Genomic DNA, 13,274 nt, shown 5'->3' with positions numbered 1-13,274 from the left:
TCACTTCTTCTGCCTTGATCCACGTGGGTGGGCATATCAAAATAGTGTGAAAAATGGTTGGTCATGTAGGATCTCTGGCCAAGACATTGGTAGCAATATCAGACATCTCACTGGAAAGCCAGTTCTCGCACGTACCCAGTTCAGTGTAACAGATGCATGGGTTCTTATAAGCATCCCAAATTCCATATGCTTATTCTGACTGATTTGGCTTTGAGCTCTAGTGGTTAACATTGCTTAGCACAATGGGGCCCTGCTCCATGACTGGGACTCCTAAGTGCTACGATAATAGAAATAATAAATAATAATAATATACCATCACATGAGTCGGGTAGTCAGGTGGTCTGGGTTCTGGTCCTGAGGTTCTGGTTTCTGCAAATACCCTGATCCTCTATTGAGCTCAGGTGTTTCCAGAAGGAAGTGCTCAGCATGTAGCAGAATTAAGCCTTATGGGACACTCTGCAAGGCACTTAACTTCTTCTGTGTGCCTGTTTCCCCATCTGTCCAATAGGGACAATACTACGGTATTTACTTACCTCACAGGCTTTTAATTAATTCTTTTTTAGTAAAATATTTTAAGCTATTTCAGTGAAAAGTGTCAAGTATTGTTATTATCCAGAGAAGCCATGGAATATCAGCAAGAGCCAGAAAAAGAAGAAGAAGAAAAAAAAAAAAAGCAAACGGGTGAAACTGACTGCAGTGGAGATGGGAGGAAAAAAGGGAATTTAAAGAAAAGTGACAGTGGGATATTTATCCATCCAAGGGAAGTGGTAAATGTCCCAGACATACAAATAACCAGCTAATGAGCTCTAGAGAACAATTTTGCTTTGGCAGGGAGACGGACTGGATCATCAACTACAAAAGTTCTAAAACGTTGGTCCAGGAAGAACCAGTCTGTGGCATTTGAACCACTAATGGCCTATTTGAAACCTAAACATCACGGACCAGGCAGCTGGGAGGGGATGAGGTCTCCAGCACCAAAGAGCAGAGCAGCCGCTGATCAGGTAGGACTTTTCCACCTCTAACTCCTAGGATTACATAATTGCTCATTTGAGATCTAAAACAAAGTATGTGAAGGAGGAAGTCGGATTATGGCACTAGCTAGAGCTTAAGGGCAGGCCCAAAGTATTTACAAGAACAGTGCTCTGTAGTCCTAATACCGGGATATAGTCAGGCATTGAATAAATGGGTGGTATTAAAAATACTGCTTTTGATTAGGCAATTAAAATGATGCAGTCTTCCACAAACAAAAAACCCACAATCCCCCCCCACACCTAACAGCTGTGTTGATACTATTTTGCATGCACGTCTGACTTATTTTTGGCAGGCTCTTGTGATTCCTTCACCCTGGAGAGACCTACAACAGGCTGGGCTGAGCATTTTCAAGCCAAAGAGGAATTTTATCCAAAAGGAACTTGTGACAACATTCTCTCCCCCTGCTTCCCACACTGGGATGATAAACTTTTAGGAGACAGGAGATGGTGTGAGAGTTTATGGCTCTGAGCAAAATTAGTTAGATTACATTGCCTGGTCCTGGGTACAGCTAATTACAGACCAGCTTGTGTCAGGTTAAAGAAACAGCAGAAGATCCACAGCAGGGCTATACTGGTGTGGGTCACTTTTGAGCTGCTCAACTGAGCATCAAGAGCCTAGGCTTAGCGTGTGTTTTACTAATGTATTTGGAGGAAAGGGCTTTAGCTTTGCACTTGTACCCATTTCAGATGCCACAAGAGATCAGAAAAAAATCAAGGTTATTCTTTTCATTACAGATAGGCCTGGACAGGTTAGATTTTTGTTAGTAAATGTCAATTTCAACATATACACACAAACTGACCAAAAAAAAAAATATTTCCATTGATGAGAATTGAAATTTAGAAAGGCAAAGTAAGGAAAATGCAGCTTGAGAGCTTATTAGAGTTTGATTTAAGGATAGTTACTCTGTATATTTTGACATGGGATGTTGATAATTTGTGTTTCAATCATTATAAAGCTTCAACTTTTTGAATCTCAACATCTACGGTCATTAAATAATTATTGTCTAATATACCTGCCCCCCCATAATTTCCCACCACTCTGAAAATTTAAATCCATATAAAAAATTTCAAAGGCTAAGCCCCATAATTTTGTGCAACTGTGAAAATTTAAATCGAATAAAAAACATTTTAAAAGCTAGAAAATAAACATCAATGTTATCTGTGAAAATTATAAAAAATAAAAATGGAATTCTATCAAGTCTCGATATGGATATTCATACATAATGCAGCTTAATTCATGAATGATTGGGAAGTACATCCAAAGGCATTAGAGAAGTACAAAGTACTAATATTGATCAATTAATAATAAAAGAGCAATTTTATTAATTCACAATATTAAAACAAAAGATCCTGAACTGCCTGAAGGCAGACTGAAGGCTTTAAATAGACAGAAACAGAAAGGCTCTATATTAATGCCATTTAAAACATTTTTCATGCATGAGAATAATACCATGTATAGTCTAATATTGGCACATGGGCAGTGCATATCCAAAACCTTTGGGACCATATATATCCCTTTTGTAGATCCACTGAAATCAGCTGAGTTACATTAGGGATGAATTTGGCCCACACCTTTTATTAAGCCTCCAAGTGGCATTCAAGGTGTTGCTCATAACTATGAAGCACTAAAGGGTTTAGGTTCTCATTACCTGGGAATCTGCCTCTCTCCCGGGGACAGACTGACACAAATGAGATCAGCAAAGGTGCTCAACCTGGAGCTCACACAGTATAAATGGGAGGGAGCTGTTGGCAGGGTATCTTCTGTGCGGCGGGGAGGATGAGGCCTTGATTTCAGAGCTCGCTCTCTCTCTCTCTCACGCACACACACCCCGCACCCCTCACAATTTGCTAACCTTCGTGGCACACTGCAAAGCCTGTGTTTTACCCATTTTCTCCCAGGCTGTTGAAGAGAGTGTGGTCTGAGATGGATCTCCAAGCACTTTACAAAGGAAAGTCAATATCATTAGCCTGATTTTATAGATGGGGAAATTAAGGCACGGAAAGGGGACATGACTTGCTCAAGGTCACCCACCAGGCCAGTGGCAGAGTCCATGTCTCTGGAGTCCCACTCCAGTGCTTTATGCCTTTTACTATAATGGGCAAGGCACCTAGAGTTCTGGATGGGTACCTATAGTTTTATTTATGTATTCATATTTCTAAATACAATACTAAAGGACTGTAGCCTATATTCTCTGATAACCGGTGACACTGATGACAAGAACATCCACAGTTACATTAGAGAAGATTGTTTTTTGAAATACAAAGGCTATAAACCCTCATGCTTCAGGGCATCACCCACCAGCTAGCTAGCAGGGGTCAGAAAGGAACATCCCCTATAGGCAGGTTATTCCATCATTATCAGCAATGGAGTTAGTTGCATCTTTCTCTGACATGTCTGGTACTCGCCACTGTCAGAGACAGGATACTGAACCAGAAGGACCCCTGGCCTGAGCCAGTGTGGCAATTTCCAAACTCCCTGTGGAGAGCTTTGGTTTTTAAAAGCAATATAGTTATTCACTTCACTCAAAAGGCAACTGCCAGCTTAGTCCCAGTAGATATATCTGCTTTGCCTTGGGAGATGAAAACAGTTTGAGATCTTTTATTTTTACTGGGTAAATTAAAAATAAATAAGCCATCACATGTTTTTACTTCTTTAGGGCCTCCTCCCTTTCAAGGCCCATAAAGCATCTTACAGACATATTTGAATTAAGCTGCATAGCCCCCTGTGAGGAAGGTAAATATTACAACCTCTCTTTTACAAATAGAGAAACTGAGGCATGGAAAGACTAAGAGGTTAAGACACATTTGCAATTTCCTGCCCAATGCCCTGCTGCTCCTCCTCTTCCCTTTGGATATACTGTGAGAGGAGTGCAGAGATGCTGTAACATATAAGCAGCTGGATACAAGCCCTTTTGTAGGAAAGAAGAATTCAGATCCTCTTACTTACTCCTGTTTGACTCAATCCAGATTCCTCTTATTTGCTGTTTGTTCCCACTCCCCTAGTTCCATCTAACTGATGATGCTTCCCCCAGCTCTCAATGCTTACTGAACAAGAAAAACTTCCCCATCCTCTTTGAATACTCTTCTGTTCGCTGCATATGTCGGCGTTACTCCCTCTGGGTCCAGATGGACACTCTTAAGGCTGCAGAGCCAATTAATACTGTATTCAAATCCTCTCCTATTTTACCATTCATATATACATCAACCACAGCCACAATGCTGGGGAAAAGAATCTAAAATCAGCTTGCAGAGCCATAAGGCTCTGGCTAAAAGTAGATGTTGATTTCATTCTCCCATTCGTGAGTAGGCGGATGGGTGGGTGAGAGCATGTGAGAGATAGGGGGAGGGGTGCAATATTTATTTCAAGCCACATTTGTGTCTGATTTCTTGAGGCACAGCGATTTTAAAGAGAACAGAGCCAGGGAAGGGGGAAGGAAGATTCCTTGCAGGCAACACATGAAGCAAAGGAAGACCAATCCTCCTCATCCTGAGATTTTGCTATATTAATTATTATTTACTTTAAAAATATAACAAAACCAAAGGCTGGTGTAACCAGATTTTCAAATCAGACACAACTGTATATGGCGAAAACATGGCCAGTTGGAAGAACTACACACATCAATGGTTAAATGATGCTAACAAATGCTGCCTGCAGAAGGCCTGCCTCCTAATGAATTGCAACAATGTTTTCTTCACTCCTAGAGATTATGTAACATGCACGTGCCTTTCCATTGCCTCATATTTATCAAACCATATCAGGGAACACACACACATACTTATAGATATAGATATATACATGCATACATATACGTATGTGTGTGTGCGCGCGTGTGAGAGAGGCAACCTAACAAACTGTTACACAAAACAGACCCTAGAGATTACTTAAACCATCACTGAAAGACAGCCACCTCTGGGGTGAAACACAGCAACTGTTTAACAATACACAGCAACACTACAAAACAAGAGGTGAACAACAAAACCATGCCCTACTGAAACTGGGAGAGGAGGGAAAAAGAAGATAACAACACCCCTAACAACTCCTTGCAATACCTGCCATTAAAGTGGCTTTGATGACTAGCCGCAGTCCAATCCTGCGTTTAATGTCTCATCAGAAAAATGAGAGCTGAACCAGCACAGTGCCCTGGACATCCCTGCTGGATTATGGCTCAGTACTGACTCAGAGAGGAGAGCACCATGTGCTGGATCAACAACACCACTTCCTGGAGCACTGCAGAGATCTTTTGGTGGGGGGATCCTTAAAGGTGCCGTAAGGCCAGGTGGGGTGGTTGCAGTGTCAATCAGCTTTTATTAACAATTGTGAAGGGCTCTCATGATTTGCACAGAACAGGACTGTCTCCTCTTAACAGTCATTTCTAATCGTTCCTGTCACACATTTAGCCGTAAATAAAGACAACAAACTAGCTCTTTCCAGGGCTGCTCCTTTTCTCTTTTTTAATATTTTTTAATCCAACAGGAAAGACTTTCAAATGGCTCTGCAGAATCCCAGCTCTCAAGCAGAGTGGTGCAATCTGGCCCTGGACACTATGCGACTAGAGATTCATCTAGCCTTAACCAGAGGGGCTGAACATCCCATCCAGCTGTCGCCTAACCCCCTCCCCCGATTTATAGGAGCCTCTCCCTGTTAATTACAGTTGATGCTGTTCAAAACCTGAGACTTGATGCCCCTAGTGAATTGAGCCTGACATAGTCAGGAAGCTGCCATCACTGAAAACAAGGCCCGGTGACAATAGGCAAGCCCTTTTTCTCCAGCACAGGTGTGATGCCCATCACATGTGGAAGACTGATGTGTGACCCATAACTCATTCCAGCACCTTCATTCCTTATAACTTCCTTCATCTTCCGTCTCCTCTTGGCACTGGTGTATAATCAGGCCAGATTGCGGCTTTCAGCCACTATCTGGGTTGGAAGGCTGGTGAGGAACAGCGCTGCCATTTGTGGCCCTGGAGGAGTTTTGGTTGATGCAGCCAGGATTCCTCCTGGGGCTCTAGAGGAACATTGGCTGGAGTGGCAGTGTCTGCCTGCCTTTGGAAGGATGCTGGGTGTGCACACTCCTCCCTTCACAGGCCAAGTCCACTCTCCCAGGCTCCATCCTCACACCACACCACCTTCCATATCCCCTCTCAGTGGCAACAGTCTCTGCTTCCCACTGTGGCTGGTCCTATTGAGGGACAAAGTGAGGGAAAGCTACTTTTGCAGGCTCATCCTCATGTGCAGAGGCAAGTATGTGTATCTCTTTATATATTTATATATATATATATATATATATATATAAAGTTTGTATAATATAATGTTTGTGTGCATCTTTTTATATAAATAGGTATCTCTGTCCTCTCTCTCTCTCTCTCTCTATATATATATATAAAATCAGATAAATGCACACATATAGTCAATCTAGTATATGGTTAACACAGGTATTTCTCTCTCTCTCTCTCTCACACACACACACACACAACTGTGGTAATAAATTTGCATTTCAATTCACAGTTCTAGATCAGATTGGTGTAAACATTCCTGTTGCCATTAAAAACAAACTGATGCTTCTCGAAGCTTTCAAACACATTCCATTCAGATCCAGAAAGCATTCTAACAGTGTGTGCTTTTTAAACAGAATTTTGATGGAAGCTTTACAAAATCAAAGCACCTGCATTACTCCTGGGCCCGGAAATGCATATTAAAAACAACTACCAAAGCTTAATCACACTTTTGCAAGCTTACAATGAAAATGACTGCACCTCAGCCAGGTACGGAAGGAGAACAACACATAAACTAATCAGTAGCTTATCGAATCACAGAGAAGGAATTTTAGATAGCAAGCATTACCTAAATATAAATTTAGTGTCAGAACAGAAATTACAGTACACACCACATTGCATAAATCTTGCCAGACAAAGAGAATTAACTAATACAGAAGGGAACAGTGCCGTCAACATTAACATAGGAAATCTGGTCAATAGGAATTCTTTGAAAAATCCTCTCCTGAGGATACAAGCAAATCTTCATTCTGCTGTCGCAGTGGGTTCATTTAAGATGTCAAAAAACTTTTTCTCCAGCTATTACCAACAAAATAACTCCACAGCTTAGCAAGATAAAAGACTAAGCCCTATGTTGCTGTTATTTCAAATGTGTATTTTATTTATTCTGGACAGGAGGCTGTTTTGTACCTTTTTGTTTGTTTGTTTGTTTGTTTTTTAAATTACTAGAGACATCTCCCAGGATGCTCCTTTAAAAAATTAATGTATTTCTTCTGCTGATTCCACTCCTAAAGTCTTCTGTTTGTGACATTGCGCTCACTTTTACAGCAACCAGTTATAATGTCACAAACAGGACTGTGGATTCAGAAATTTGCCCCTGGAGAAAGTTCACCGCTTAGTAACAGAGACCTTCTTTCAGGCAAATATCCCAAGTATTTGAAAAAAGGTGGAAATTGGGAAGAAAATATAAATCAACAGACTTTGACTTAAATAATATGATTCTCAAGATTTGCTACTGGGCATTTAAAAGATACTTTGATACCCTCCTGAATAACTGTCACACTGTAAGGCCAATGACAATTATCCTCATCATTATGTGTCAGACATCTCTTTATAAAAGCCAACATGTGGGGCTGCCACATGTATATGAAAACAAGAGTAACGGATACTGGCTGTACTTCCAAGCAGAAAATAAACTAAAATATTTTTTTTCTTTTATGCAGTGCGTTTCACTAGAAGAGATTAACAAACTGTACAATGAATCACCTCACCCACTGCAAAAATGCAACTCTCTCTGGGGAAGATTGTGGCAGCTGCTCAACAGTGCACAGCAACAATACATGACAGCTTAGCACAAGATGTGAAGATTACCAGAGCACATTGAAATTTGAAGGGGAAACTGATGCAGGCAAAATACAAACTAACATTTGCTCATCGCATACTTATTCTCATGAAAGTGCAATGAGCCAACTAATGACTCAAAATTATCAGGAGCCTAAATTTACATATGGGATGCCAGAAAAATAAAAAACACAAGCAGCACACTATCCCCTGAGGTAGCTGGGACACTGCTTCAGTACTGACTCAGAAAGAAGAGTGCCACCTACTGACGCAGGGCAGCAGGGAAAAAGCAGTTACCCCTATATCCAATCGGACCAGAAAATAGAGGAAATGGGCTGGAAATACATTCCCAGATTTTAGTTAGCCAGGGGGCTTCCACTCAGAACGGACATAGACAATCAGAGGCAGCAATCGAGTAATATCAACTCATATGTCTCTGTTCAGGCTAAGGACTGACGAGCCTCTTAGCCACCACTATCCATTGTCCGAAACTGGCATGGGCATATACTTAATTTTTTCATGCATTCGTGGTTCCTGGATTCTATCTGAAGGAGAAGTGGAAATCCCAAAATAGCTCTGAGAAAGATACTCCTTACCAAACTGAAAATAGGCCATCCTGGAAATCTCAAAATCAAGCCTGTTCTCATAAGGTTTCCAAATAACAACATTCAGATAAAATTAATATAAGTTTCAAAGAGGCATCCACACTTTTGCATGATTACCTAAAGTGCACCTCTGACACTCAGGAGGCAGTGCGGACTATTGGATAAGGCACTTGACTGGGAATCAGGAGGCCTTGATTCTTTTCCTAACTCTGCCATTAACTCACCATGTGACCTCTCTGTCTTGGTTTCCCCATCTTTATAATGGGGATAAAGATAGCTAAAGGACTTTATACAGCACTTTGGGATACAGTATAGATAAACCATAATAAGTATTGCTATCACAAATCCACGTCTCTTTCTTTAACTGCCTTTGAAACACAGTTCCTCGGGCTTCTCTTTAATTTTGGTTATCCTCTATTGACAAAGCCTCCTGACGATAAAGACACACTCATCAATGGGAATTCTCTGCAGGGCTTTCTGCCACAAGTTTCATCTTCCTAGTGAATGGTCCTGACAACGCAGAAGGTAATATTCTAAAAGTGCTTTTCCGAGTGGAAAAGCAGGCTGCATGATGCTTTGAAGACAACGATCACAGAAAGAGTTACAGAGTACCCAGCAGTCTGAGGGTTCTCTAGAATTAAAAATAAAATCTTTTTTCTCTCAGGGAAAAGCTCATAGTCACATGAAAAAAAGATCCTTCACGGTTTCTTCAGCAGCTCTTCCTCCAGGAGCATCTATTTTTAGTTGGAAGCATAAATCACTACAGCTCACAGGTCAGAACAGGATTCCCTTAAGCCAAAATACTAAATCCAACTGCTTATGGTATGGGCAGACACCCTTTAGCCAACTAATGCTACACACAGCTCGGCCGTTTGAATAGAATAATAAAACATTACATTCAAATGACATATTAGTATATGAGAAAACATTAATTGATCGTTCGTCACAATACTCCACTGATGTAGCATTATCCCAGTTTTACAGCCCCGGAGACCAAGGCTCAAAAAGGTGAAGTGACTTGGCCAAGGCCACTCAGAAAATCAGTGGCAGAGTTGGGAATGGCTATCTGGAGACCTGTCCTCCAGTCACCAGCTGTAACCCTGAGACAAACACATCCTCTCCACAGCAGCACAGTTATTATTATTGATAATAATTTGATAGTTCCCCTCAATCTTCCTAATTTTGGACAGTTGGGAATATCTCATGTGAAAAAGAGCAAATGACACAATTTATAAAGTAGCCTGGATAACATCCCATTAGATGAGATACACAATGAATCCAATTACTGTAGCCAGTTCAGAAAGATATACATTGTGAATACAAAAAAAAGACAATCCCTCCTCCTCTACCCAGATGCATTACTAACAATATATAGCATAGACAAATACAGTACAGTCATAGGTACATAGATACATACATGCAAGCAGGCAAGCACGGTATACAGAGAATTAAGAAGTATATCTCCAATCACAACCAGCATTCATTAAATAAAAATAAAAGAACAACAATACAATGAAATGAACAGTAAAAAAGAGATGGGTTCTGTTAATTTAACAAATTAAAAAAAAACTTACATGGATTTTTGGCAATTTTCCTTCAGACATTATACACAGCAGTTGGGCTGTGTACTGAATACCTGATCCAAAAAGAAATATAACCACATTATGCGAACAGATGGGGGCAGGAGTCAGGTGAACATGCAGCTCTTACAACATTCATCTATGGGATGAGAAAGCACCTCTACGTTCCCACAAAAGGACTGGAATCTACTCAGCTCTTCATTCACTGTAAAGCATAAACAAATGCTGCACTGCTGCCATCCCAGGGTAAAATCCAAATGGCAGGATAGAAAAGAACAATCACGTCAGAGACCTCTGAGCTGTCCCGTCCCCTTTTACTTGTCATCTGAGATATAAAACGGATGGGGGGGTATCAAGAGGGGTGGCAAAAGCTTTTTTTTAAATCCCTTTTGTTAGCCTTAAAGAATCAGAATTAGAACCACACTGAAGAATGGAAATAATAATAGGTTTAATACTGATAACGGTGACATATGCGCTTTTTCTGAAGCATCAGGAAGGAATAATATGCACCCATGTTTCCCCTTATCTAGAAAGGTGCCTGGATCTTTAAGAAGGTGGATTGCAGCTCAGGAGGAACGGACTTTTTATGTACTGTGTGATACAAGGGTTGCTATGATACAGTCAGAGGCATTTTCTTGAAATAACATTGAATCCTGCTGAAGCTGACAAAGAGTGAGTTAGGTCTCCAGTCACCCAGCTCGAACATATACATTTAGCAGTCAATGGAAAGCTTTTATTCGATTAATAGAGGGTAATTTTCATGGCCAGCGTATTACAGAAGGGATATTCTCTCTCTCTCTCTCTTTTATTTTTAATTAAAATGTAACTTTCCCCTCTCACCCTATTTCTGGCTAGAGCGTTCCCACAAAAGTGAAGCACACCTTATTCAGATCGAGGGAAAGAGAGACTTAAAGGGCCAGACTTCCACAACCCACCTCTGAGACCCTAACTCTGCAAACACTTATACATGTGAGTAACTTGAATAGGCCAATTGAGTTCATGTATGTAAGCTACTCATATGCATATGTGCTTGTATGATTGGGTCCTGAAATTGAAAGTGCAATCATTTGAGAGTGAAGGTAATAAAATATGGACATCTAGCCATGTTGTCACCCCAACCAACACCACTTCATTATTATAAGCAGTCATGGCTTGGACCATGAATATGGAATATTATGATATTTCTTTCTTTTTAATAAAGACAACTAGCTAGTTGCTCCTGAGAATCAGGCAGTTAGATGGCTGAATGCTAAATTTTTTAAATGCAGAATTGCAGCTGCAACATCACCAATACGTGATTGTAGAGGCTGGGTTGAGGGCCATTTGAAAGAGTGGCCTTTAATGAACAGGTTGGGGAAAAAACAGACTCATTTCTAATGCCCTTCTCTTCCCTTCCCATCCAAAAGTCTATGAGAAACCCCTATCCATACAATAAGAACAACATTGTTTAAATGACACACAAACTTTTCTACTCCCAAGCTTTCATTTTCACATTGTTACATATAAATCTGCCTTCTTTGATTCCATTAGCCTTCAGGAAAATAAAATAAAATATTTAAGTTGAAATTATTTTCCAATTTCCAGGTTCCAGATTAATTTATTTTTAAATAAAATGAAATTAAAAAAACAATACCCAGTGATCACTCTACAATTATTAGAGTTGAGTGTAGCATTTGGCACCCCTCATTCCACACATTGTACCCCCATTTTAATCCCCTAGCAACACAAAATACAAAACCGCACCACTAATGGAATCAAAATTGTAGCATAAAAGCTAACACACTCAGACTCAGACCCTTCACATACTAGCATGCTCACACATACTCTAACATATGCTGTCATATACACACATATTTCCAGAATGCAAAATGTCAGCCAGAATCTCTGCATTAGGAATGTGAGTGTGCTAGACAGAAATACACATTAGTTACCAAGCATTCCTTGTACAAATCTTATTTAAAGGTAAACCTTCATGCCAAAATCTAACCTTAAAAAAAATTCAGACAGTTAAGACCAGTTTTCTCTCTGCTTTTTTCCCTGATTTTTGGTTTTTGTGTTTCCTCCCCTACTCCTCTAAATAACTATGCCATTCAAAATTATTAAATCAAATCATTTTGGGGCGTTGTTTGATTGTTAGTTTTCTGAGGGGAAAAATCCCAGGCAAAGAATTCCCATTTCATGGTCACCTATGTTCATTCAATCTGGTTCCAAGAGGTTCTTCAACCCACGTGCATATTGACATCAGATTGCTAAGATAGAAAACAAGGCAAATTCTACTTGTTAAGCGATCCAAACCATCATCGTGATGATTTTTTAAAAGAAGACCCACTCAGAAGCAATCACCTGTACCATGGATAGCTACAAGTGAGTAAAAGGAAAGACAGTCAGCAGACACTGGAGTTGTTGCTATGGGATTGTGTCACAATTTATGGAGTTATTATAGATCAATAGATAAAATATGTATTAAAACTGTCTATATTGATTAAACACTTCTTGCTGGTTTACGTGACTGAATGCTACAACATTTGACCCTAGTGATTTTTTTTTCTTCCCTGTATTTGCCATTAAAGCCAGGTTTGAAAGTGTCAGATTTGCAGCATTTGTTTTAATTTCAAATTTTGACACTTAATTACTATAACTATCCATTTAACTATACATAAAACTTTTCGCTTAACTTGTAACTGACACGCTCATCTGGATATATACGTGTACATATGTCTATATCTATATCTCCATCTATGGCTTTGTGGATAGGTATTATTCCAGATAATGGAGTACATAGGAAAAATAATGTAGACAGATGGAGCTAGTTCAAACTGCCTATATTATCACAGAAATACACTCACAGTTAATATTATCGTGAGACGCAAACATTTCCAAAACATGCTGTGATTATTTTTAATTTTTATTTGTTTATTTCAGCAAGCCTGGATCTTTTCTTGTAGCGGAAATAATAAATAAAGAGTGGACAAGATTTCAGACAGAAACACTGCTTATGTGTATGATATTTGCACGGAGAAAAGATATTACTCTTCCCAGCACATTTTGTATTGCTACTAAACTTTGCGCATTGAAACCCACCTTCAAAACCACCCTGTTACCCAGCTTGCAAACAATTTCATTTTGCTCTGGACCTCTCTTAACAGAAGGACCTTGAACTAGTGGACAACTTCTCATTGAGCCTATAATATGTAACTTAGCACTTCATTTTCAAGAAAATCAATG

General features: G+C 39.9%; 1 protein-coding gene across 16 annotated transcripts in view; it reads right to left on the bottom strand.

Annotated features, from left to right (window-relative positions):
• The window catches only part of ARHGEF9 (Cdc42 guanine nucleotide exchange factor 9), a 314,624-nt gene that overhangs the window by 137,563 nt on the left and 163,787 nt on the right, over window positions 1-13,274 (bottom strand). For 3 of the 16 annotated variants that reach the window (XM_043492314.1, XM_043492315.1, XM_043492316.1), the window contains exon 2: window positions 10,044-10,105. The exons of the other annotated variants lie outside the window; for them this stretch is intronic. In XM_043492314.1, coding sequence (XP_043348249.1) covers window positions 10,044-10,105 — 62 coding nt within the window. The remainder of the gene's footprint in view (window positions 1-10,043; window positions 10,106-13,274) is intronic. 16 annotated transcript variants of the gene reach the window in all.

Source organism: Dermochelys coriacea, chromosome 9 (genome assembly GCF_009764565.3).
Source record: "Dermochelys coriacea isolate rDerCor1 chromosome 9, rDerCor1.pri.v4, whole genome shotgun sequence".
Taxonomy (NCBI): Eukaryota; Metazoa; Chordata; order Testudines; family Dermochelyidae; genus Dermochelys; species Dermochelys coriacea.
Note: the sequence above shows the minus strand (reverse complement) of the source record. Positions and strands in the feature narration are given on the sequence as shown.